At 35.6% G+C, this 27,201-nt stretch overlaps 2 protein-coding genes across 2 annotated transcripts; one reads left to right on the top strand and one right to left on the bottom strand.

Moving 5' to 3' along the window:
- Nucleotides 1-825: 825 nt before the first annotated feature.
- Nucleotides 826-16,093, top strand: ddx43 (DEAD (Asp-Glu-Ala-Asp) box polypeptide 43). Its single transcript, XM_028469419.1, has 16 exons — nucleotides 826-1,181; nucleotides 2,568-2,623; nucleotides 3,230-3,347; nucleotides 3,462-3,641; nucleotides 3,701-3,782; nucleotides 6,413-6,572; nucleotides 8,761-8,879; nucleotides 8,989-9,099; nucleotides 9,979-10,120; nucleotides 11,393-11,493; nucleotides 11,583-11,670; nucleotides 12,971-13,098; nucleotides 14,212-14,321; nucleotides 14,381-14,519; nucleotides 14,588-14,675; nucleotides 15,706-16,093. Exons 1-16 carry the CDS (start codon nucleotides 869-871, stop codon nucleotides 15,865-15,867), a joined length of 2,097 nt encoding a protein of 698 aa, XP_028325220.1. The 5' UTR covers nucleotides 826-868; the 3' UTR covers nucleotides 15,868-16,093.
- On the bottom strand, nucleotides 15,155-22,660 carry cgasa (cyclic GMP-AMP synthase a). The gene is made up of 5 exons (XM_028469420.1): nucleotides 22,060-22,660; nucleotides 21,785-21,998; nucleotides 21,014-21,271; nucleotides 18,260-18,359; nucleotides 15,155-16,652 (listed from the first exon to the last, which is right to left on the bottom strand). Exons 1-5 carry the CDS (start codon nucleotides 22,633-22,635, stop codon nucleotides 16,313-16,315), a joined length of 1,488 nt encoding a protein of 495 aa, XP_028325221.1. The 5' UTR covers nucleotides 22,636-22,660; the 3' UTR covers nucleotides 15,155-16,312.
- Between the last annotated feature and the right edge of the window lie 4,541 nt (nucleotides 22,661-27,201).

The following is a 27,201-nucleotide window of genomic DNA, read 5'->3' as shown; positions in this document are numbered from 1 at the left end:
ACTACCTTTTGGTAAAAGGAAATCACAAACATTATATTTGCGCAGAACATTGCAGGAAAGTTTGTGATATAATCCTTGAAAATGTTCAGCTACGTCTCAACACTTTAACATTTCTGCCACACCCCGACATGCAACACACCTTAACGTGCGCCACGTCCTGACATGCGTGTGGTTGTGAGGGCCCCTTCATCGCTGCTTGCAGCTTTAATTATTATTAATATTATTATTAACCCTCAAAATTAGAAAATATAGTTTTTCCTGATATTACTGCTGTTCAAAACCCTAAAAAAAATAGTTTATTGAACTTTGTACTAAATGAATGCACCATTTTACATACAAAGTTATTGGGGAAATTATTATCTTTTAAAACGTTTTTTGTTTTAGTCACAAAAAAACAGAAACGTTCGTTACAACCCACAAGATGAGAAAAAAATATTGTTGTTCCTGATATTACCGCTGTCCAAAACCCTAAAAAAATAGTTTATTGAACTTTTTACTTAATGAATGCACAATTTTAACATAGAAAATTATTGAGGAATTTATTTTTAATTTTTTTTTTTTTGTTGTCAGAAAAAAACAAAAACGCACATTTCAACTCACAAGATGAGAGAAAAATACACAAAACAACAGCAAAAATGGACAAAACAAGAGAAAACTATGAGAAAGAACAACAAAAATAAACAATAATGACCCCAAAAACCAAATAAGATGAAAATGCACAAATTAATTTTAAAATCTGTTATTTGTAGTAATGAAGTGAGTAGTTTGACATCGTGACGCCTGGTTTTACTGACGGACGTGAAGGCATCACTGATTGATCGATGATTGGTTAACGGTGGCAGTGGTTTGAGCGGGAGAAGAATCCAAAATGTCCGACTGGGAAGAAGAAAACGGCAAAGACGGCGTCGCTTTCGACATTCCAGCGTCAACTCGGCCCGCTTTTACCGAGGTAAACGATGGCCTCAGACGGGGACGAGGACGAGGTGGAGGTGGTGGTGTGTGTTTCGGTGTCAGAGCTGGATCCCGGTTCGCTGCCTCCGGGGAGGGGAGAACCGAGCCCCAGGAGCGGTGCGGTGACGGCGGACGCCCGAGAGGAGGGCGAAGGCCCGGCCTGCAGAGGGACCTAGGCCCGCCACCTTTGCCTATTCCCGTAGAAAACTCCTCCATCGGCAGGATTATCGGTATGTTGCTGTTTCATGGGAAATCATAAAAATTATGTTTTTATGTCGTTAAGAGCCTTTAGTGAATGAATATATCACAATATCACTGCATGATAACCAACATGGCGGAAGTGGAAGCTTTAAAGCAGCGTGGCACACAAACTAATGATTTATTTAATGTTTTACAGTTAAAACCCCCCAAATCATGTTTTCAGTTGAACTTTAAAGCTATTTTAACATGTATTTTGTAATATATATATCTATTAAAAAAAAAACTTTAGTGAACATATTAAAAATCGTAATTCAAACATGGGGTTTACATAAATAAGGTAGTGTTGTGGTATGAGTGTTAAAAAAATCTGTTTAGTAAATAAATATGAAATAATGCTAATTTGCTTTTAAACACAAACTATTTATGATATGAACCTTATTCAAGCTTTGACCAGAACCTGACAAAACAAAAGTGAAACCTACAGGTCTGACAGACATTAGGTATTTATATCAGAGCCTGACCTGAAACCTACAATTAAAACCTATTATTTCCTTGTACAAATGACATATTTACATTTGTTTTAGAGGTAAGCCTGTTTTTATTAATTAACTGTTGATGTCATCAGATCAGCGCATGGGGAAACAAACGCACATCAAACACAGGTGTGAAGTGGATCTATTTACATAATCCACGTATCACATATAATGATGATCTATGTTCTTGTGCAGAAAAAGTATTGATTTAACAGTGGATGATTGTTTCAAGTCTGTCTTTATTCGTTCCCTCTCTGATCTGATCTGAGGACAGCACACTGACAGCTGAAGCACAACACTTTTTTAAAAAATTATAGAATCATGTTTAGGCATTAAATACATTATACTGATATTTATTATCACCTATATAAGTGCAATGCATTTTTTTTTTTTTTTTAAGATATTGAAACTGATTGCTCATTGCTGGTTAACCAATAAAATTCTTCAATTAGTCGACTAAACGACCAAAGTTGGCCCCCCTAATGTAGTGTAGCCCTCTGTTTGCCTGCCTCAGCTCAGCTGGTCATCTGAACCTTTTTACTGTGTCTAGTGCAAACATACACAAAATTACAGTAAAATACAGACAAAAACAGGCGAAAATAATTAAAATCACTCCTAAAAACATACAACATGACGACATAAATAGCCAGAAATCTATAAAACAACAACAATGATACAACAATTAATTGCACAAAATGACTCCAAAAATGATGTGTTCCTCCACCTGGATGCTCTACACAGATTATATTATGGCTGATCTTTTCATAGAAGTTAATATTAAAATTTATTACAGCTACTCTTTATTAGTGCTTAGTTAAATCTAGTAATGTAGTGAAAGTACACACATTGAAGCTTCTTTTGTTTTTTTAAATGGTTCCAAAGGACGTGGAGGAGCTAAAATCCGTGAACTTGAAGAGAGCAGCGGTGCATCCATCAAGGTACGTGTTTGTTTCTTTCCTAAATGTGTTGCTGATGATTGACATCTTATCACCTGCTATATTATTTTTGTCTATTTAGACTTTTGTGTTTGTTTTTTAGGTACACAAAGTTCAATGTGAACGGACGTTGTATTAATAAAGCATTACATACATTTTTTGAAAAACATCGTCACCATTCATGTGTTATTTAAACACTTTTAGCTAAAAAGAGGCAGGAAATAAATTAAAAAAAAAAATATCAGAATATTTTTTTAGATGTTTTTTGTTTTTTGTCAAAAATCTGTTATTTGGAATAAAAAACAACAACAAACACAAAAATACTCCAAAAACACAGTAAGACAACAAGATTGCAAACAATTACTCACAGCACACAAGAGTAATAAAAAAAATACCCAAAACATGAAAAATAAGCAACAAAATACACAAAGTGACAGAAAAATTCTACAAGAATACACAATGTCTCCAAATGGGAAATAAATCACTTTTTCACATTTTCTTTAGCTCATCATACATTTGGCGCTAAACATCTTTAATTTTATGCACTAATTTAAAGGTTCAAAATGAACTCTCCTTCAAAGTGTGTGTGTGTGTGTCTGTCTTCTTTAGGTACACAAAGGTCAATATGAAGGGAAGGTGGTCCTCTTCGGCTCCTCTGCTGCTCAGGAAAAGGCCAAGAAGTTGATAGACGAGCTCCTGGCAGACGATGGTTACTGGTTAAACAACGGTACAGAACTTCTTTCCTGTTATGAAGCTGTTCATAAAACTCATTATACTTCATTGTGTTGGTCAAACAGGCTTTTATGTGAAACTGAAAGTCTGTGAATGTGAACTTCTTCAGCTCCTGGAAAGAGAGAGTTTGGTAGAAGCTTCTCAGAAGGAGGAGGAGGAGGAGCATCCCCTGAATCTTATTGGTCCACAGAACAACGACAGGCTGCTAGGGCGGTCGTTAGCCTGCCGCCCATCGACTGGAGCAGCATCCGTGAGAACAAGACCAAGTATGAAACGCTCAAGTGGAAAGGTGAGGATGTTTTTAACTTCAATATGAAACATTTCTTAACACCTGCTGTTTTGTTCCAGACCTTCCTCCTCTCAAGAAGATGTTTTACACAGAGGCAGAAAGTGTGTCCATCCTCACAGCAGAGGAAGTCTGTGATTGGAGGTGATTTTATTTGATTTGTTAAAAATAATGTTATTCATAATAGGAATCTCACAATTACAGAATTTTTTTTAATTACATTTTATTTCAAACATGAAAACAACAGTGTATCTCACAATGAGAAAAAAATAATGATAATAGAATCAGAATCAACTTTATTGACCAAGAGTGTATGAATACACACGAGGAATAATAACAATCAACTAGAATAAAGAAAAATTAATAAAAAAAAGAAGTATAAATATAAGAGTAGTTAGACTAATATGTGCAAACTAAATAAAATAACAAGATAATAATAATAATAACGAAATAAAATAAAAATACAATAATAATAATAAAATAATAGTGCAGTAGTGCAGGTGAACATTTAAATGAAAATATTATGTCCATGAACATTCTCAGTGACAGGTTGATCCAGGGTTGTTATGTTTAGTTCCAGGTTATTTCACAGTAACAGAAACAGGTCTGACACTCTGACTGTTTAGTGTTGATCAGAGTGACAGCCTGGGGGAAGAAACTGTTTTTATGGAGGGTAGTTTTGACGTACAGTGATCTGTAGCGTCTGCCGCAGGGGAGGAGTTTAAACAGATTGTGTGCAGGGTGGGAGGGATCTGCGGTGATGCTACCTGCCCGTTTCCTGACCCTGGACAGGTATAAGTCTTGGATGGAGGGCAGATCAACACCAATGATCTTTTCTGCAGTCCTGATTATACTTTGTAGTCTGTGTCTGTCTAGTTTGGTTGTAGATCCAAACCAGACAGTGATGGAGGTGTAGAACATGATCAGCAGCTCCTGGGGCAGGTTGAACTTCCTCAGCTGACGCAGGAAGTACATCCTCTGCTGTGCCTTTTTCCTGGTTGTGTCTATGTGGGAGGTCCACTTCAGGTCCTGTGAGATTGTGGATCCCAGGAACCTGAAGGAGTCCACGGTAGCCACTTTGCTATTCAGAATGGTAAGGGGGTGAGTGGGGGGGATTTCTCCTGAAGTCATCTCCACAGTCTTGAGCGGGTTCAGTTCCAGATGGTTCTGACTGCACCAGAGATCCAGCTGTTCCACCTCCCGTCTGAAGGCAGACACGTCCCCATCCCTGATGAGACCGATGACGGTGGTGTCATCTGCAAACTTCAGGAGTTTCACAGAGGGGTCCCCTGAGGTGCAGTCATTGGTGCAGGGGTGGGCAACTCCAATCCTCGAGGGCCGGATTCCTATGACTTTTAGATGTGCCCCTGCTCCAACACACCTGAATTAAATGAATGGCTCGTTATCTGCTTCTGCAGAGCTTGATGACAACACATTGGTTTCAACCAGGTGTGTTGGAGCAGGGACATATCTAAAAGTCTCAAGAATCCGGCCCTTGAGGACTGGAGTTGCCCACCCCTGAGGGAGAATAGAAGTGGGGAGAGAACACACCCCTGAGGGGGTGACCGGGTGCTAGATGTGATGCTTCCCAGCCTTACTTGCTGCTTCCAGAGTTAGCATTTAGCATTTACCCATGACTGCTGTCATAGGTAAATGCTAATATTGTGGAGTTTCACTGAATTTGTGTTATTTTGGAGATGTCTACAACTTAATAAGTTGATAATTAACACAATGATTCATGACTTCTCTGACTTTTTTGCTTTCTGCTGCGGGCCGAATTGGGTGGTCTGAAAGGCCGAATTTTGTCCCCGGGCCTTAAGTTTGACACTGGTGCTTTAAACAAATACATTCACTCCAACAATAAATTCAGTGACCTTCATTAATCTCACAGGTTTTTAGACAAAGGCTTGAAACTAGAAATAAACTCCACTTTCTACCACATCTTTGTACTTCAGAAGCACTGTTCATTTTCACTCTGCAGAGTCATTGTGTAATTTGTTTATTCGTCAGCAGGTGGAGCCATTATTCCACAGGTGTGTTTGCTACAAAGGGAGGTTTTAAAAAAAATCCCAGTGTCACTTTTTACAGTTGCAGCCACAAACTGATGGTATGTCAAACTCAAGGCCCGGGTTCCAAATCCGGCCCTTTAGAACATCCAATTTGGCCCGCAGCAGAAATAAAAATAAAAAAAAAGTCAGAAGTCATGAATCATTGTGAAAATCACCAAGTAATTCAGTTGTAGATATCTGCAAAATAATACACAAATTCAATGAAACTCACATTTTCCCCAAGCTTATGTCACATGACAGAAGTCATTTTTAATCTCAAATTGTTAAATCATGCAATTCTCTTCAAATGATTCCAAAAAACCTTCCCAAATACCATAAAAATTGACCACAAAATCATATAAATGTAAAGTGAAGATCATGCAGGGACTGATATGTGTCACTTGTTGCTTTGATATGATCAGTGCCGTACGTATGTTATCATTTATTTATATGTGATAGTGCAAACTAGAGCACAATAATGATTAAATTACTCATTTTTTTTTGCCTATAATCTGCTGAACCCATTTCTGTGTTCAGCCCCTGAACTAAAACGAGTTGGACATCCCTGGTATAAAGTAATCTATTACTATTTTTCTATTGTGGATGTTTAACAAATGAAATTTGTGTTTAACAAATTTTATTTTCTCACTCAGTGTATTTATAAGAAAATAAATGGCTCACTGTCTCTCTGGGACTCATTATCCTGTTTATTTTGTTTTTTTACAGAAAGGAGAACAACAACATCATAGTTGATGATCTGAAGGAGGAAGGAGAAAAGAGGCATATTCCCAATCCCTGCAGCACATTCCTCCAAGCGTTCCAACTTTACCCAGAAATCATGGAGAACATCGAGCGAGTTGGTTTCACTAAACCAACTCCTATCCAGGTAGGAATTAAACTCTCCTCATTAACGTCACCTGATTAAACAACTAACCATACATGCAACTCAGTCGCTTTTCGATGAAATTTGTCGTTTGGAACTCAAAATAATTCATTTACGGTAATCGTATAGATCAGGTGAGTTTTTTTTTTTTTGGGAGTGAGGGGTGTCGTCGTCGTCATAATAGTCTTTCTTACTCTTTGCATGTTGGAAGCTGATCCCTCCACACACAGCCGCCACACACGTACAGATGTCATTACTCCGCGACAGACTTTATACCAACGCATAGGCCTGAGGTTCCACCTGTGCACTCGCGTTACACACCTAGTTCAGACATGTCAAGTGGACTAAGAGTTTCAGACGCTTATCAAGTCCCATTAATGTGTGCCTGTTATTTCACTCTATGATGGAATGCTAATAATTTTGGTTATCTCCACTGCATCCAAATTCTTGATTAATACTAATGCATATCAAACAAATAAACTACACGAGACACCTGCTCTAGCTAGTGCTAAGCCTAAGCTAGCGTGAGTGAATATTGTGGAAGTGATGGACATTCCGTACCGCTACTTTTATGTTAACACAGCATTTTTGCTCATCAGATAAACCAGTATTTATTCCACTCTGACTCTTGTATTCTGGCTTTGAGGTGCTGAGGGTCGTGGTCTCAGCGGCGACGCCGCTTGCTCGTTGTGAGGCATTTTGTGCATTACTGTAGTCTTTTTTGTGTATTTTTCCTGTAAAATATGTTTTTGTAGTCTTATTTTGTATTTGTGTTATCATTTTGCATTTTATGAGTAATTTCTGTGTTTTTCTTTGGTACTTTTGTTGTCATTTTCTGTAATTTTGTGTATTTTTTGTTCATTATTGTAGTAGTTTTGTGGGTTTTTGGAGTATTTTCTGTGTTTTTTTTTTTTTTTTATTGTTTTTTCCTGCAATGTTGTAATTCTTGTTTTTCAATGTTGCTCTAATTTTGTGTATTTTTTCTGTAAAATATTTAATGATATATATGTGTATATATATATATATAATTTATATGTAAAGTTATTTCTGAATGAAATATTTAGCTTCAGTACAATTTTACTCATAGAAATTGTATTTGATAAGTTTATCCTGCATTAGCTGCCACCTGAACCCAAATTCAAGACCGTTCTCTGCTTTTTAAGGTTGTAAATTTACAAAAAAGCAGAAATGGAAGAAAAATTTCAATTTTCTTTTGAGCTCAGCAGGTTTTAATTCCCTTATTCAGCCCATTTTAAAATAAATATACAGAAGCTTTTGGAGCACAAAGATCCTGTCATAAACAAATCTGAATTTAAAAACTTATGTGGTTGGAATAGTTTTGGATAAAAATGTGAGGAAATTCGATCTGAGGATCACATGAGTAATGAACAATCTAAACATTAACACAGGAAATAACTGTTTTTTTTGTGTCATTTTCTGTATTTTTGTTGTCCTTAGTGTATTTTTCTGCCCTTTAGTGTCTTTTTGGAGTTGTGTTACATTTGGGTGTTTTTGAAACTATTTTGGTTGTTTTGTGTCTTAAGAATCTTTGTGCATATGTTGATTTTGCATTTAGACTCATTTTTGTCATTTAGTGTATTTTTGTTGTCATTTTGTGTGTTTTTGGAGTCATGTTGCATATTTTTGTTTTGTTCTTTGTTGTTATTTTTGTCAATTTGTGTTTTTTAAACTATTTTCAGTATCCTGGTTGTTGTTTTGTCTTATGAATCTTTTTGTGTATGTTTTTGTCATTTTGCATTTTTTTTCCTATTTTGTGTTCTTTTACTTATTTTTCTCAAAGTTTAGTCTATTTTTGTCCTTTTGTGCATTTTTGGAGTCGTATTGCATAGTTTTGTCAATTTTGTCAATTTTTTTTGTCAATTTGTGTGTTTTTGTAACTGTTTTGTATATCCTGGTGTGTCTTATGGAGTTTTTTGTGCATATTTATGTTGTTTTGTGTGTTTTAAGTCATTTTGTCGTCATATTAGTGTGTTTTTCTGTTTTTGAAATAGTATTGCACATTTTTGTTTAGTATTGTTGTTTTTTACGTCAATGTTTACTAAATTAAAGGATACACAAAATGTTTTGTAGAGATTTTTCTCAACGAACCCTTCACATTACACAACCCCAGGTTTAACTTTCATTTCATAGTAAATGTGCTGTTCATATTTGCTTATATTGTTCTTTCTAGTCCCAGGCGTGGCCGGTGGTGTTAAGCGGGGAGGATCTGATCGCCATCGCTCAAACAGGAACAGGAAAAACTCTGGCGTACCTGCTGCCAGGATTCATCCACATGGATGGACAGCCAGTGTGGGCACTTTAAACACACTCCACATGTTTGACTATCTAAATATCCAAACATGAGCAGTTTAAAAGTGGATTAATTAAATGCTGATGATTGTTTTTGTTTGATCTGTAGATCCAGAGATCAGAGAGCTGGTCCAGGTATGTTAGTGTTGACCCCAACCAGAGAGCTGGCTCTGCAGATAGAAGCTGAGTGCAGCAAGTACCGCTACAAAGGCTACCAGAGGTGATCAATCACATGTTTTAAGCTTTTTGTTGCCTTAGACTGACGTGACTTTTAAAAAATGTCGTCATAAAGATGTTTAAAGTTTAATTTGACATAATTCTCCTTATCTTTATATGGCAACTGAAGAACAGGTGAATGTGTGATGTCTCGACCCACCAGTTGCGAACATGTGAATCAAATACGGGAAACTTTAATCACAGCATGACCACAAACATGGGATTTTCTGATCTGAAGGTCACATAATCAACATCCATGTCAGCATTAGAATAACGACCAATCAGAGCATTAACACAGGAAACAACAAAGGATGTGTTTTTGTTTTGTGTATTTTTTTCCTGACGTTTGGGTTTTTGGAGTCATTACTGAGTCATTTTGTTCATATTTTATATATATTTTGGGTTTTTGGAGTCGTTTTTGTAGTAGTTTTTGTGTATTTTTGTTGTCAATTTGGGTTTTCTCTTTTCTTTTTTTTTCCTTTCATGAATTTTTTGAAATCATTTTCTTTGTTTTTGAGTAATTTTGTATATTTTTAGTCCTTTTGTACATGTTTTTGTCAATTTGTGCATTTTTGGAGTCATTTTTGCATAGTTTCATTGTCTTTGTGTATTTGTCATTTTGTACATGTATTAATTTTGTCTTTTTTTTGTCCTTTTTGTGTTTTTGGTTTCATTTGTGTATTTTTACGATCGTTTTGTATATATTTTTCTTATTTTATGCGTTTTTTGGAGTCGTTATAGTTGTTGTTTTGAGTTTTTGTGTGTTTACCTTTCATGCATTTCTTTGTCATTTTGTGTGTTTCAAAGTTGTTTTGTGCGTTTACTTTGTCTGATTTTAAATGATAGCATATGTAAATACTGTTTTTTGTGCATCTTCTCCCAGTATTTGCATTTACGGAGGAGGAGACCGGAAAGGTCAAATTAACCTTGTGCGTAGCGGTGTGGACATCGTCATCGCCACACCGGGTCGACTGAACGACCTGCAGATGAACGAGCTCATCAATCTGAGCTCCATCACTTACCTGGTCAGATTCACACTCTAATCATTAAGATCAGTGTGAATTTTAATTTTAGTAGTTTTTGAATGAATTAAACTAAGGCTTTGCAATACAACTCAATAGTCAAGTTTATTTTATTTTTAAAAAAAATGCTGTTTTTAGACGTTTGTCACTAACTCCTGATACACAAAAAACAATTTGATTTATTTTTTAATTGAAATAAAAAATATAAAACCCCAAATCCCATGTTTTGTTCTATTAAGCTTAAAATCATTTTATTACTGAATTGAGAACTATGAGTGTTTACTTTGTTTTGTAACAGGGTTCCCGCTGATCCTTAAAAAGTCTTAAAAGGCTCATGAGTGGGGAAGAAAAGGCTAAATCAATGTTTCATAAGTCTTACATTTTAACACAAGTATGATTTTGATTGTAATTAGTTTTGTTTTTTTTTTAAATGTATAAACAACTTGGGAAAATGTAAATTTAACAAAAAAATGCCTGTCCAAGATAGATATTTATTGTTTTATAGATTTATGGTCATTTTGTGTGTTTACTTTGGGGGCCACCAGTTACATGTTTACACTAGAAAAAAATAACCCTAACCCAATGTACTTGATGTGATTTTTTTTTTTTGCCCCCAATTATGTTTACTGTAAAGTTGATCTTAAATTTAATTTCAAATGGCAATAAGTCTTAAATTTAGTTTGACTAAAGCTGTAGGAACCCTGTATAACAGACGGGCACTGACGGCCCGGGGACCACATTCGGCCCTCGCTCTAATTTTATGCGGCCCCCAAAGCAAATGTACACAATGACAGAAAAATACTCAAAACCGGATCAAGAATACATTAAAAAACAAAGAATTACAACATTGCAGAAAATAATTCAAAAACACACAAAACGACAACAGTAATACACAAAACTACATTACATAAAATGACTTTGGAAACCCACAGTAATGACAAACAAGCAAAACGACAGCACAAATACACAATATGACTGCAAAAAAAACATTTATTTACAGGAAAAATACACAAAAGGAAAACACATGGTGGCGTGGTTGCAGCGCCCATCGGCAGCACGCCCATGTCCTCAAATGGCTGGAATCCTGTTCTCCTACTGCCTACTTCTGCTGTATAAGCAAAGTATCTTTTGACTAGTAGCCAATGTTGAGAAGTAAAGTTGTGGAAATGCTTTGATTGAATAAATTGATAATTTAAGTTATAAAAAACATTTCACAGGCAGAATTTGTAGGGTTTTTATTTTCTTGATGAAAGAAAAGGTTTGTTTTGTTTCCAGGTGTTGGACGAGGCCGACCGAATGCTGGACATGGGCTTTGAACCACAGATTATGAAGATTCTGCTGGACATCCGCCCTGATCGACAGACCGTCATGACGAGGTCGGATCAATCGAGTCACTATTTTATTTTCCTCCTCCAGAGTTACTCAGCGTTATTCAAACCTGTGTGTCTGAATTGTGTTACTGCAGTGCTACGTGGCCCACTGGTGTGAGACGACTGGCCAAGTCCTACCTGAAGAATCCCATGATTGCCTACGTGGGCACCCTAGACCTGGCGGTATGTGGAAATGATGGGAACATGTTCAGCTGTATTTATTTCATTTATTTACCTGCCAAGCATTAAGGTTATGTTTTACCCTCCATTTGTTCGTCTGTCTGTCTGTTTAGCCAGATAACTTGAAAAATTATGAATAGATTTGGATGAAATATTCAGGAGAATTGATAAATGGGACAAGGAAGAGGTGATTACATTTTGGTGATGTTCTGGCTACCAAAATATAATATATACAGTATATTTATACCTGTATATATGTATAGCCATTAATTTTCCCATCCACACTGTGGAACTTGTGATGATGTCAACAGCTCACTGTTGACAGGTAGTCATGGTAATCCTGAGTTTACCATGTTACCGTGACCGGAGCATGTTGGCTAAGCTTGAGCTGCTTAGCGGAGGTCTGCGCTCTCTGAATGCTTTTCTGGCAACATGGCTTAGAAAGGGGAAATTTGTCTGTCCCAGTTTTCCTTAAGTTCTCCATGAGTGACGCTTTTAAATTTCTGACTGATTTAAAAATAAAAAATAGGTGTACATCAATTCAAATTCAACTGATTATTGCAAATCTGACCATAGTTATTCATGATTAATTGCACATTGTGATTTGTAAACGACACACTGAATCCATTAAGTCAGTGTTTCTTAAATGGAGGTACGTGTACCCCCAAGGCAAGGCAAATTTATTTGTATAGCGCATTTCATACTCAAGGCAACTCGTAGTGATACACGATGGCACTACAGGGGCTACTTGAGAGAGAGAGGGGGGGGGGGTAATAACAAATGAAAGCATTAAAAATGTGGGGTTTTATGTTTATTTTTAGTTAAAAATGATAATCATACTGAATATTACCAGCAACTCACAAAACAAGAAAAACACACAAAATAAGAGAAAAATGTACTGAATAATAAAAAGAACAGACAACAAAACACAAAAAACTACAACAAAGACATTAAATGAGAAAAAAATTACACAAAATCACTACAAAATACACAAAAATAACAAACATACAAAACGACACCAAAACACACCCTCTGAGAATAATTTGAATTATTACAACAAAATACACAGTGATAATAGAAATATCTTGATTAAAACATATACAATGCAATAGTCAGTGTTGGTCCCACATAAATGATAAAAACTATAAAAATAAATCTGTTCAGGAGGCACTAAATACTCTCCACTTATTTACAAAATTATATTCTTGAAAATGTGTTTCATCATTTGTTCGTTCCATCATTGTGATCTATAGTCGTCAATAATATTCACAACTCTAAAAACATTTTAATCTGTGACTTTCAGGCAGTGAACACGGTGCATCAAACTGTCCTGATTGTTTGTGAGGAGGAGAAGAAGTCGTATGTGATGGATTTCATACGAAACATGGAGCCGGAGGATAAAGTCCTCATCTTTGTCGGCAGGAAGATGGTGTAAGTTTAATGTAATCTTCTGTGATGAATGACTGGTGTGTTTCACACCTGTGTTGGCCCGTGGACCCTGTCGTTGTGGTCTGCAAAGAAAGAAGTAACGTTTCAAATTTATTTAATCTAAAGTATTTGGGGAATTTTATTTTGAAAAACTGTATTTTTTTTTTTTTTACTTTCGGATTTTTTGAAATGTATTTAATATTTTGTAAACAATATTTCCCCTTTTTTTTATTTCACATGGTCAAATTTCTGCCGCCAAAACACCCTCAAAGCACAGCAACAACTTCACCTGTGGTTCAAATGTTGTGGTCTGTGCGTCAGTATCATGGGTGTAACAGGAACTCGTGCAATGAGAACAGTTCCGTGATGTTTGGAGTGCCAAACAAAACAGTGATTAACTGCATTTTTCTTGGAGAGATTGTTTATTATAAAATAACACAGATAATAGTCATAGCAAGAATAAATACTCTTCCAGAAGGCGTTCAAAAATACTTCTCACTACAGACCAGCAAATACAGCCTAAGAGATCAATTTATATTTATTTTATTGTTGATAAAGAAATAAATATGAGTGACACACTATAATTTAAAGAAGAGTTGCGTGACGCAGTAGAAATGTTTGTTTTGTTAAATGTTGTATAAAAAAAGGTAACTCAAATGTACTTTTTGAATGCTTGCATTTCTTTAGCGTGAATTATTGGAAAAGGTAACGTTTATTTTCAGAATCAGGATTCCTTTATTAATCCCAGGAGGAATTTACTAAGAAATATTAAAAATATACAGAATAAATGTAGGAAAGAGTAAATGTTAAAAAGTACAACTACATGTTGGGCATATAAGCTATTTTGCTTCTGCCTGTTTCAGTCTTGTTATATATTTTTAAATTGTGATTTATGTTTGAAATTATCGCTTGAACGTTTGTTTCAGTCTGACAAAAAATATTCAAACTTTCTCTTTTTTGATTTGAGGCCACCACTGTGTTTTTATCTGATCTTTAATGATCGACTCCTGCAGCTTTAATATTAAAGTTTAATTATTAAACACAGCTGTTTTTAACCTGTAGGACAAAAGGTGTAACTGATTCCTGACACACACACACTGATGGTTGTGTTTCCAGGGCTGACGACCTGTCCAGTGACCTTTGTCTACAAGGCGTGTCAGTGCAGAGTCTCCATGGCGACCGTGAACAGTGCGATCGTGAACAGGCTCTCCAAGACTTTAAAGACAGTACGTCGGCACAAACTCCGCCTTTCCTCAACAACGGTTCAAACTGCTGATGTTTGCAGGTCGGGTTCGCATCCTGGTGGCCACGGACTTGGCGTCACGAGGCCTGGACGTTCACGACATCACGCACGTTTTCAACTACGACTTCCCACGTAACATAGAGGAGTATGTTCACCGCGTGGGCCGCACAGGACGAGCAGGGTAGGGATTATGGTACAATGATTAGTTTTTCCTTCCACGTGTCATCGGCTTAAAGCTTTTTCTTCCAGACGTTCGGGCGCCTCGGTTACCTTGGTAACGAGAGACGACTGGCGGAAGGCGTCTGAGCTCATTCAAATCTTGGAGCGAGCAGGACAGGTTAGCGCTATAACATATTCAAAATTATTCATAATAATGTTTCCACATCGTGGAATATGTACAGAAGAAACAGAATTCACAATCTGACCCATTTTAAATTTTATTTCTCTCATATTCCATGTCATGTCTCAACATGAAATGTCTCACATTTATGTTTTGTTTGTGGGGACAATATTTCACATTTATACACTTTTTAAACAGAAAATAGGTGATTAAAAGTCTAGAAAGATTAATAAACTGACCAATACGTCCAACTCCGCCCATTATCCTGTTCATAATCTATCACTACTAGGGCTTTGACGATACCCTTTTGTCCAGATTCGATTTTAATTCGGGTGTCGATTCGATTAAAATTGCGATTTTGAAGTATTGTGATTTTACAGTGACTATTGTCACAATTTTTTTCTTTATCCAAACATAAGAATCCTAAACATCTACAAATATGTCACAGTTCCAAAAACCAATGCACATCGCATTCAGTCATTTATCATTATTTATTCAGTGAATAATTATTTAGATGAAATAAACAAAATAAAACAAATTACATGTACAAAACAAATTTGTACAAAATTTTAGTCAACTGAAACTTTTAATATTGATCTAACTAGTGTTTTAGAGTGTCTGTTTTAGTGTTGGAACAATAGCTGGTCAGTGGTAGATATATATATATATATATATATATTCAATTATGATTACAACGGCAACATACCTTTTCCAGTTACAATTATGATTGTCATAATTGTAATTAATTGTCAACTACGGAATTACAATTGACCCCAACCCTGGCTGAACTGGTGGTGATTTTGCCAGAGTAAACGCATATTATACACAATAACCCAACAAATAATAACTTAAGTGTTTCAGTGCAAATATGTACAGTAAGTAATATTCAAGTGTTTTAAATAGTGATTTTTAACGTCACGTCACATGTTCATCACAAGCCCTGTTAATGAAAGGGCTGAGGGTCATAATGTTATGGCTCCATGTTGTGCTAGTGACATGTGATTAAGTCAAGTTCATCCTGTGGCAGGAAGTCCCAGAAGAACTGGTTCTCATGGCTGAACGATACGAAAAACACAAGAAGGAGAAGGCGCTGTCTGACCCAATGAGAGGAGGAAGAGGAGGAGGAGGAGGAGGAGGAGGCAGGAGAGACGGAGGGGAGGGAGGCAGAGATCGTAGCTTTAGATTCTAACTGTCGTCTCACTGCACAAGTTAAACGTTTAAAACGATGTCCAGAGTTGCTTTTGAAAAAAAGAATTTCCCTATTTTTCTAGGATCACTTCCACATTTTAAACCAAGGTTCTGGAAGTGTTTAATTTCTATTTGGTCACATATTTTTTCAGTTGTGTTTAAAATAATTTTGTGTAATTTCCTAATGGTTGAAAGTCTGTTGAATTCTAATAAACTTTTATACGACAGGTTCATGTGGGTGTTAATTTACTGTAGGTTTGAATGGACTAGTTCAACTTAGTGTTTTAAGTATGTGTCAGCTGATTTCTGTGTATTTTTAATTGTCTTTTTAATAGTATTTAATTGATTTTGAATAGTTCTTTTCAAATAGTTTAATTTATTAGTATTTATTGTTGATCAGTTCTAGACGACGGTTCTTCCTTCAGATGTTTTCTTGGTCACATGATCTATAATTGGCTCCTCAGCTTAGGAAACCCCTGCTGACGTTCCTCCCTGACTCGTGCTGCCAGTTTCTTGCAGGCGTTGGTTCCAGGACCAGAGAGCAGGTTCTGACTCGGGATGAAGAAGTTTGGCAGAACGCCAGCTTCCAGGTGCTCTTCAAAGTGTTCCAGAAGCTGCTGGAAGCAGTGGGGAAGGTCTTCAGAGCTCCAGTGGGCGTCTTTGCTTCTGGAGCAGCAGAGGTGGAACAAGGTGGTCTTTGCATGGTAAGAGCAGAACTTCTCAAATGACTTGTCTTCATCTTTCAGCAAACTGAGAAGATGCTTCAGCAGCTTCAAACAGTTCTTTCTACAAAGACAAATAGTTTAGTTTAGAACTGAAGGATTTATTTATCAAAACACTTTCTATTCTGTTAACAGCAGTAGGTTCTATTAAAAGTTTAGAATTGGGTTTTTTAATAGTTTTTTAGTAGTTTTAAATATTTTTTTAATTGTTTTTTAAGAAATCTTGTATTTTTTAAATTTTTGATTAGTTTAAAAAAATTGCTTTTAATATAGTTTTCAATTATTTTTTAATGGTTTTGAAATGTTTTTTTTTTTAAAAATAGTTTTGAATTGTTTTTAAATATTTTGAATTGACTGGTTTTGAAGATTTTTAGACTGGTTTCAAATCTTTTTATGGTTAATTGTTTTTATTATTTCAAATTGACTGTTTTTAATCGTTTAATTCGTTTTAAAGTGGTTTAGAACCAGTTTTTCAAGTGTTATTTTGTTTTGAAATGTTTTTTATTGTTTGGAAGTGTTTGTTTTTTAATAGTTTTTTAGTAGTTTTAAATTTTTTTTTAATTGTTTTTTAAGAAATCTTGTATTTTTTAAATTTTTGATTAGTTTAAAAAAATTGCTTTTAATATAGTTTTCAATTATTTTTTAATGGTTTTGAAATGTTTTTTTTTTTAAAAATAGTTTTGAATTGTTTTTAAATATTTTGAATTGACTGGTTTTGAAGATTTTTAGACTGGTTTCAAATCTTTTTATGGTTAATTGTTTTTATTATTTCAAATTGACTGTTTTTAATCGTTTAATTCGTTTTAAAGTGGTTTAGAACCAGTTTTTCAAGTGTTATTTTGTTTTGAAATGTTTTTTATTGTTTGGAAGTGTTTGTTTTTTAATAGTTTTTTAGTTGTTTTAAATTGTTTAAATAGCTTTAAATGGCTTTTTGTAATAGTTTGAATTGGTTATTTTGAATAGTTTTTATAGTTTTGTATTGACTAGTTTTAAATATTTTTTATGGTTTTTGATTTTTATTAGTTCAAATTGACCAGTTTTGAATCGTTTTGTTTTGAAGTGGTTTTAGACCAGTTTTTAAAAGTTTTTAGTTGTTTTAAATGGCTTCAAATTAACTAGTTTTAAATCCTTTTAAAGTTTTGGATTGTCTTTGTTTTGAGTTGATTAGCTTTGAATTGTTTAATTAATTTTGATAGAAGTTTTATATTTTTTTAAATACTTTACAAATGACTAGTTTTGAATTTTTAGACTGTTGGACTATTTTTATTTGTTTAAAACAACCAAAAGTAGTTAATTAATTTATAGATTTTTATTTTGTTATAGCACTATGGAGTCCTTTAACTGTAGTTTAGTGTGTCTACTACTACCTTTGATTAACCTAAAAACATTAAATAACATAAATATATAGATAGTTAATTCTACTAAACTCCACTATAATGTAAAATAAAAGTGATGGTTCATCTTTAAAAAAGTTCAGTTTGGGGGAAAAAAACACTGCCTTAAACTATAAATTATACTTAACCTGACAAAGTAGTAAAAGTGCTTAATTGTTAATATGCAATATTAATGAACATTAATATAGTTGTTTATAATCACTGGTAAAACTGGGAAGTTAGTGTGAGTTAAAATATCGTAAATTTGGGCCGGTAAATGAAAGTGAGACGTCCCAACCTGCAGCAGGGCGAACCGGCCTTTTCACAGCATGTTTTCTCTGATCCGTGATTCATCAGCATGGCCTTCTCCACGTGAGAGAATGAAATCCTCCAGACGTCTGTGTGACAGAAACATCAGGACCTGCTTTCACTTGCAATACTCAATTACCGTTTATCCCTTAGGGCCTTTTATCCCTTAGGGCCTTTTCTCTTTCACTCTGAACAAAGAAAAACATTTAACAAACAGGCAGCAGAATTAAAGAAAAACTTTCCCACAAAAAGTAAATTTCAGTTTTTGTTTTGCATTATTTTCAGTTTGATGTTTGAATGTGAAGCCTCTTTTATTCAATATTTATTCTTCTCAGAGCGAAAAAACCATTTTCCTATTTCCATTTTTCAGTTAAAGCTGCTTCACTCCATTTATTTCTATCAAGTGATTAAGGATAGTGATTAGTCTGATAATCTTTCACCTGTTTGGAGACTTCCTAGTACTAATAAGCTTTTTATTTTATTTTTATCTCATAAGTTAATCAGTTTAAAGGTTAATGGGCTGAAATTTAGCCACATTATGTGGTTTAAAATTTAGAGTTAAAATAAATCATATCCATTGTAAAATATTAAAAAATTTAGATCAACAGTGGCTTTACTTTGAATTGATTTATTTAAAATGGACAATGCACATTAATGAACAGACATGCTGTAAATGAACCAGATTTAGCCAAAAGAGGCTAGTTTTCATCTGGTGTCACTGGCCAGATTTTAAAAGGCAACGTGGAATATAAAAAGTATTAAAAACAGAGAGATTACAACATTACAAAAGAGAACAAATATGACAAATAACAATGATTACTGATGAAACAAAGCACCAAGCCAGGATTGTGAATTTCTGAATTTTTCACCAGTTGTTCCGTGAATATTTAATATTCACACTGTAGATTTTTAATATGATCTGATGAATACATTTTTAAGATATGGACAAGTTAGTAGGGGGGGTTGGATGTTCTTATTTTTTTTCCATGTTCATCTTCCAATATGTCTGTAACTCCATCACATAGAAAGGTAAATATGGTATAGTAATAAGCTCTACCCACTCTCAGAATATAGATAAATACATCTGGTGGACATGTCAGCTCCTCTAAATAGTCACAAAGTCAGTGTGTGTTTGGGTCTGGAACATGTTTGGGCCTTCAGTAAACTACTTAGCATATGTCTCAGCTCCCTGTAATGTGATCCGTTTAGAGCTATGAACATAGACTTAGTCATTCCACTTTAACAGGAACAATACCTCTCCGTTATCTGTCTGTAACAATAAACAGTGGGTATCCTTTGTTTTGTCCGTTTTCATGTTTTATGACCAAATTCCCTGGAATAAAAGACAAAGTAAACATAAAAAAATGAAAAAACTCCTTTGGTTTGTATATTCTAATAGGTTCTCTCTAATGGGAGTGTAGGTGATGGCATTACAGGCGGCACTATAGAGGGAGAGTGGAAAATTAACAAATGTAAGCATTAAAAATTAGATGTTTTATTGTGTTTATTTTTAGTTAAAAATTATAATCATAATAATGATGGAAATCATCTTGATTTGAACATTTATTAAAAATACAAGGGTAGAACTAAATCTATTTGGGAGGCACTAATTATCATTTCGTTATACTTCAAAATGAGATTCTTTAAAATGTGTTTTATCATTAATCCGTGTACCCTAAGTTCTTTGGTTATTTCGTTTTAAAACTAAATCAAAATAACAAACTGTGCGGTTATTTTCTTTTACTGGCTTAAAACCAAAATAAAAATACAGAAAAATCAAAAACCAGACAAGCAACATTTTTTGTTTTAAAATTAAATATTCTGTTTGTGAGATATTTGGAACTTTACGGGAAAACTGGGACGAGAGCTACATGTTTTAATCCCACCACACAGAAGGGACACACAGGGGGGCGGACTTTACTCCTGGACTAAAAAATGAGCAACGCATAAGTCACATTACTGATAAACTGGTGAATTGAAACCATATTGACATACATTTAGAAAATGGATGTTATGTAAGACATGCACATGATTTGTAATTAAAGTAACCAGAGGTGGTGTAATGAATCTGCTAGTGCTCCTCGTTTCTGATCACTTTCTTGTGGCTGCTGTTAGTGGCTAGTGGTATTATAACGTGCACAAAATATATTTTTACTGCCCTCAAAAAAGCTGTCATTGTTTTTGCGAAAGTATCAAATGGTAGAAGTTCTAACATCTATTGTTCCTCACAACAGCCTCACAGTTGATAGTCAACAGCTTTTTTTGGTACTGTTTGGACCGTAACACCATTAAACAAACGTGAGCAGCTATTTATGAGCTAAAACATCCACAGACTGCATGAAAACATGAGCAGGACCAGGAAACTGCTGAAATAAATCCTAAACATTCCTATTGTGTGAGGAGACCTGGTGAATTCCTGTAAATATTTCACATATTTCTTTTTTAATTCAGAAAGACACTGTTTATCTGGGTTTCTGTTTTGGTTTTAAGTTAGTAAAACAAAATAACCACCCTGATGAGAATCCATGTACCCTTTGTTCAAAACAACATTCATTCCATCATTATGATCTATAGCTATTTTATATAGTTGTACTCAGACAAAACGGGGTACTTAAACATTGTTTGCACAAGTACCCCATGTCTCTTCTTTCTGTATTTAAAAACCACTGTTCTAATAGATTCCCCTTCCAATTATTGAAGATTTATTTAAAATTGGTTTCCACTTAAGAAGAGTTATACGAACCTTTAGCCTGAACCCCGTCCTTTTCCACAGTGCTTCTTCCTTCATATTTGGGGACCAGATAGAACGGCTCTCGTCTGAAGTTCTGCCTCACTTTTGCACCGAGCCATTTCTGTATCTTCAGCCCATCGTTGGTGAACAGGGGCCAGCTGGTTCTCACCATAATACAGAGAACCACGTCCAGGGAGATGAGGATGGACTGCACCCTCGTGGTCAGGGTCACTGCCGGGCAGCCGGGTTTCTTCTTCTCCACCTCCCATTCTGAAAGAAAGCGTTCCATCTTTGGATAACGTCGACTTATGGCTCTTAATGTTCACTTCTTATCAATAACTGGGTTTTATCTTCACTTGATTTGACATTGAAGCCTTTGTTACAGTTTCATTTATTCAAATAACTTTTTATAAGAAGTTTGTTTTGATCTATCAACTGCCTGGCTTCCTTAGAGGCATCTGCTGATGTGTCCTTTTGGGCGTGGCCAACTTGACATTTCTGCCAGACTGGCCACGCCTCTTGTCGCCCGATGGTTTCTAGAGAAGAACTTGTAAGGACATATCAAAGCGGTCAGCAGACGCCTCTGAAGAAGACTGGCAGTTGACAGTCGAAATATGAAAGGAGATCAAAATAAACCGTAACATATTATGGAAAAAAAAAAGACAAAAAGAACTTGCTGGAATCATTTCTTCATGCACCACAGATTCATTACTCAACAGTTGATCAGAAAACTTAAGTAGAGTAAGTAAAGCTTTTTTCTCAAGATTTGTTTTTCTTACTCACCTTTAAAGTTCTTCACACATTTTTTCACCTCCTCCCTGAACTCCTTCAACATCAGGCTGGCACGTAAAGTGCCTTTCTCTTGGAACTTAGCCAAAGAGGTCGCGCCTCTTTTTAACGCCACACTGTAAAAGGCGCCGTTGTCTCCGAACTCTGTTAAATTCACCCGTTCGAGCGGAATGGGAATCATGACATCGAATTCGTCAGGAGAAGAAATCTGTGGAAATGTAAAGTCAGACCTCAGAGTGATGACACGGAGCAGGACGATTATGACATACCTTTACTTTCTCATAATAACTCCCAGTGCACAGCGGCTTTTCAACCGTTTGGAAGCTCACGCTGTTTGTTTTCAAATGGTCGACGATGCTCTTGGTTATTTGGTTGATGACCTCTGCAGCCTGAGACCTGTCGTCCATCCTGATGGTCAGAGAACTCAGCGTTTTGGTTAGGATGGTGTTCACTTCATGTTCATCGTTCATTTTCTTCAGCTCAGACTCTGTTTTTCCCTCCTCTCCCTCGGCACATGCTGGAGTTTTCCTGCTGTTTTTGGGAGCGGCGGTGCGTGGAGTCACAGGAGTTGATCTATCGTCCTTTGGCGTCTCCGGTTTTCTCACCATCTTTGTTGTTGTCTCCGTTCGTTTCTTCTGTTTCACACTGAGCGTTTCAATCTCTCTCACACGAGTTGTGGCTTCTTCCTCAAACAGACAAGCAGTCGTTCCGTTCACGTTTCTTTCCAGCACAGATGTCTTCTCATCGATCTGCTTTCTTTGCTTTTCCTTTTTTGTTTTCTGTTCCTTTGATTCTTCATCCTCCGGCAGAGACGGGATCTCTTTTACTTTCGTTGGTTTCTGCATGTCTCTTCTTGTCCTCTCTCTGCCAGCCATGGTTTAGAAAGAAGGAAGTGATTCTGATCTTTCAAATATAAACCACCAAAGGGCTGTGGGCGGGCATTATCGCATACCAGCCAATCAGAGAGCAGCGCGACCACTGCTTTTATTTAAAGACACAGAACAATAAATGCAGATTATTCAGATGTCATTTATTTTGTCGCGTTTTCTTTTTTTAAAATGACTTAGGTTTAATTTATTCGGAGTTTGTGAATGGAGGTAGATGTCTTCATGATTTAATAAAAAATAAACTTCGTTTATTGAAGTTTACTTCAATCAAAAATAAATATTTTCAAAGGAAAAAAGTTTGTATTTGAGACCCAAATAATTGCATTTGGACACTTTCCTTCTTTGAAATTTTTTTTTTTTTTTGATTAAAGTAAACTTTTTGTTTTATTTTAAAGGTTTTTTTATTGAAGTCTTTTTTTATGTTTCGGTCATATTATGGGTAGTACAATCAAAGAAAGTGTTTGATCACACACAGTTTTTTAATTAATAAAGACTCAAATTTACTACCCATAATATGGCCCAAATACAAAAATGACAATTTCAATCAAATTGTTCAAATGCAATTATTTGGGTCTGAAATTATTATTATTGCATTTAAACACTTTTTTCTTTGAAAATGTCTATTTTTGAATTAAATTTTTTGTTTGAATAATAAAGACACAAATCTACCTCCATATTTGTGGATTAAAAACCCTGAATTGTTTCCATAATTCAGTGTTCAGCATCATTTGATGTACATTTCAGTGGCTGTAAAACACTAAGTATTGTTTTCTGCTCGTAGATGAATGTAGTAATACATGACAAGAGTGTAAAATATAGAAAACATATTTTCTGTTTTAGGTTTACATGTTTTAAACAAGACAACAATGTACTAGTTAATATTAGGGCTGCACAATTATGGCCTAAATGATAATCCTGATTATTCATCCAGTATTCATGTCTTTGCTGATTAAAAATGCCACACAGGCACATTTATTAACAAACAGCTGCGCAATATGTGACACTTTAGACTTTTTCTCCTCTAAGGGACAGCACGTGTGAGTGAGTTATCCCCTTGTTTATGGGAAGCACTCAGTGATTAATCTAACTGTGATTTTCATAAAATTGTGTAAGCAGCAGCTCCTAAAACAAGTATTTTAATTCAAAATAAGCTATAAAATAAAAATGTATCATATTTTCATTTTTTATATTGGCAAAATGGAAAACTCGATATCTTGAATCTCGATATATTGTCCATAATTGATCATTGGAAAAGATTTGTTGCTGTTATAATAATTGAATTGTAATTGAGTTCAGATAATTTACTTTGTAATTATAATTAGCATGAAAATTACATAAAAACTGTCATTTACAAACTATGGAACCATGTTACAATTCTGTCTTACACATACAGTATGTAGTTCATAATTATTCAAATGTTTCATATCAAGTTTTCTAGAGGATCATTTTACCATTAAAAAATAGTCAAATCAATATTTTCATGGATAAGGAAGTCTAACAAAGAGATGAGAAACAAATTACATGATATTATTTTTAGATATTGATTAAAACGGAGCCATTATCATTAGAGATGCTAACAGAGAGCTAATACAAGAGGACTGATACATTTTGTGGCTTTATTTGTTAAAGGTTCAGTAATTGTGATTAATTGTAAGTGAACGATGTTGACTTTCAGTGGAAGAATAATTTTAATTGTAATTGCAAAAAATGCTGGTCACTGCAATCATAATGGAGTTAATTGAAGACGTAATTGGAAAATGCAATTGACTCCAACTCTGGCGCTGATTTACGAAGTTTAAACCTGGACAATAATTCGTCTACAAGAAAAGACGTGATCTCAGAATAGAATGTTTGAAAGACATTCATTAGAATGAATAAAAACCCTGATAAAGTAAAAAATCATTAGAGGAAATAATTTAAAGCTCTGAACCAAAGATCACACGACTGTTGGGTCATTTCATTTCCACATTAACAAAATTGTGGACGGAATCGACTAATTTAATTTTGTCTAATCATTACTGTGTGGAATGATGTAATCAGGATCATTCACAATTAAGTTGATCCAAACTTAATCAATAAACCTGATCAGAGTCAGTAAACCATTGATCCCTGAGAGGAAATTGAGTGACATTAATGCTGCTCTCGTACATCTTATGACATATTAGAAATCAGGACTTACTACGACTTAAATCTACCATTGCATTAGAGTTAATGTCACTGTTTTTGACATACATTATGGTTTAATTATTATTTTTATTTCCTCACAGGAATTAAAAACCAATAGATTTTAAAAAAAACTATTTCCCCACCAAAAAAAAAATAATTAAAAAAAAACGGATGTTGAAAAACACGGAATTTGGCAAAGAATTTAACGGAATTCTGAAAAAAAAAATGGATTTTACAGGACCCTACTTATGGAGTTTCTGAAAATCATTAATAAATCTAAGGACGGTGAAGAAGAGTCAAGTTTAACCTAAAATGAGCACATAGAAATAAACAGTCTAGCATGTACAGACTTTGGTTGAAATATGTTTAATGTTGCAAAGAGGCTCATGCCATTTCACAATAAGGTGCAGCAGCTCACGCCAATTCAAACATTATCAGTGCATGTGCAAAGTCAGCAGGAAGCCAATCAAAGTGCTTTAGTAAGAAAGAGGCGGTCCACTCTAACGAGACGTATCTCTTTCAGGTGCTTTTGTTTTTTTTTTTTAAAGCTGGAACACAACAAACGGACTAAGTCACTACCTGGGAGCGTATTAGATACATTAGACCACAGGCGTTCACAGAGCACACAGTAGCTACAGACGCTACAAGCAGGACGACACAGACCATGTAAAGAGACTAAGACGTGACACGTAAATATCGCACACGTCTTTAAATATGACAGCGGTTCTCAACTAGTGTGGTTTCAGGATCCAGAACTCCATCAAAGTTATAGATGTAAATCAAGTTAGAATGTTAGGATTCAGAAAACTATTAAAGGTGCAGTCTGCAACTCTTAAAAAGTTACTTTTTGTCACTATGTAAGGACAGCTTTACATCAAACTAGCAGTTTGTGTGGAAAAAAACAGGCTCATTGAGCCCCGCCTCCTGCAGCCTTTGGCAGGTTGCCAGAATGCACCACGGCCGAGCAAAAAGAACCAATCAGAGCCGGGATTGTGTTTGATGGGCTGTCTGACAGCTGTTGCTCACAGGCCCCGCCCCTTTCCCGGGCTTTAGCGCCGTCTTATTTACAGTGTATGGTCTGGAGGAGTAGAAGATAGAATTGGTGACTTTTCTTCTTGAAATATTATGTTTGATTTGTAATTGTTACACTAGAACTCTGTGGTGCATGTGTTTGTGTGGCTGCTGTAAGTGACAGTGTGTTGTTGTTGCTGCTGCTGAGGTGTGTGCACATAGAGCGAGAAGAGCTGCAGTAATATGCTTTTAACAGAGCATCTTATATTACTGTGATGTTGCTGTTGGGCTAACGTTAGCTTCAGTGGCGGATGCTTTAAGACTACAAGGGAACCTCAGCTTCCCCTAAAATCAGTGGTCAAATATGTAGTGTTGTGTGTACATTTCATTGACTAAATATATGACAGAACACATGTATGTTTAGTTCAGAATCAGCTTCTTATAACAGGAAACTGACAGTGACAGCGTGACGTTCTTCATTCATTACCGCAGCGTCACAGTGTTAATAAACAGTGGTGAAGTTCAGCTTCAATTGACTTCAATGGGAGATGATTTAGGGGTTGATCCACTGCAGTCAAACTAGACGCTCATTGGATAAATGCTCGGTTATGACGCACTTAGTCCCGCCCATCGGACGCCGGGCTTCACAGGAGGTCTATGGAGCAGTGGGCTGGATCTGTCTGTTCCGGACGCTGGAATAATGGATGATGATTGGATGATCTGTCTCAGGCTAATTCAATTTTGATTGACAACGAAATGAGCCAATCAGAGAGTATGACGCTGTAAGCACACAGGCGGGTTTTTCAAGTATTTCAGTCCGTTGCTCTGTGTTGACACGGAGACTTTGCTGATCCTCTCATAGCGAATTAACTTCTGACAAACCTAGTGTCTGTTTTTGGTGTTTGTGGAGACTGTTACTGCTTGTGTTGTGAGACTTTTGGCCAAACACTCACACTCCAGCGCGCAGCAGCTGCGCGCTGGAGTGTGAGTGTGCGCGCGTGTGTGTGTGATGATCTACAAATAGTTGTTGACGACAAAATGTGAATTCTACTAGAATTCACATTTAAATAAACAGATACATTTTCTGAAGTAGGCAGAAAATGAGCTTCCCCTGCATGAAAGACCAGCAGCCGCCACTGGTTAGCTTGTTAGCTCCTCTGAGGGAGGGAATTCGGAAAGTTTGGAGGCAGGGCAAGAGAGCAGCGGGGAGAGAGGGATCTGAGAGTTGTGGACTGTACCTTTAATTAAGAAGATGGATTTTAATGTTTTACTTTTAGCTACCGTGTTTCCAGACCATAAGTTACTACTGCACAACAATGTGTTTACACTAATTTTTTTTTTTTTTTT

Source organism: Gouania willdenowi, chromosome 15, assembly GCF_900634775.1.
Source record: "Gouania willdenowi chromosome 15, fGouWil2.1, whole genome shotgun sequence".
NCBI lineage: Eukaryota > Metazoa > Chordata > Actinopteri > Blenniiformes > Gobiesocidae > Gouania > Gouania willdenowi.
This window is presented reverse-complemented; position numbering and strand designations above follow the sequence as displayed.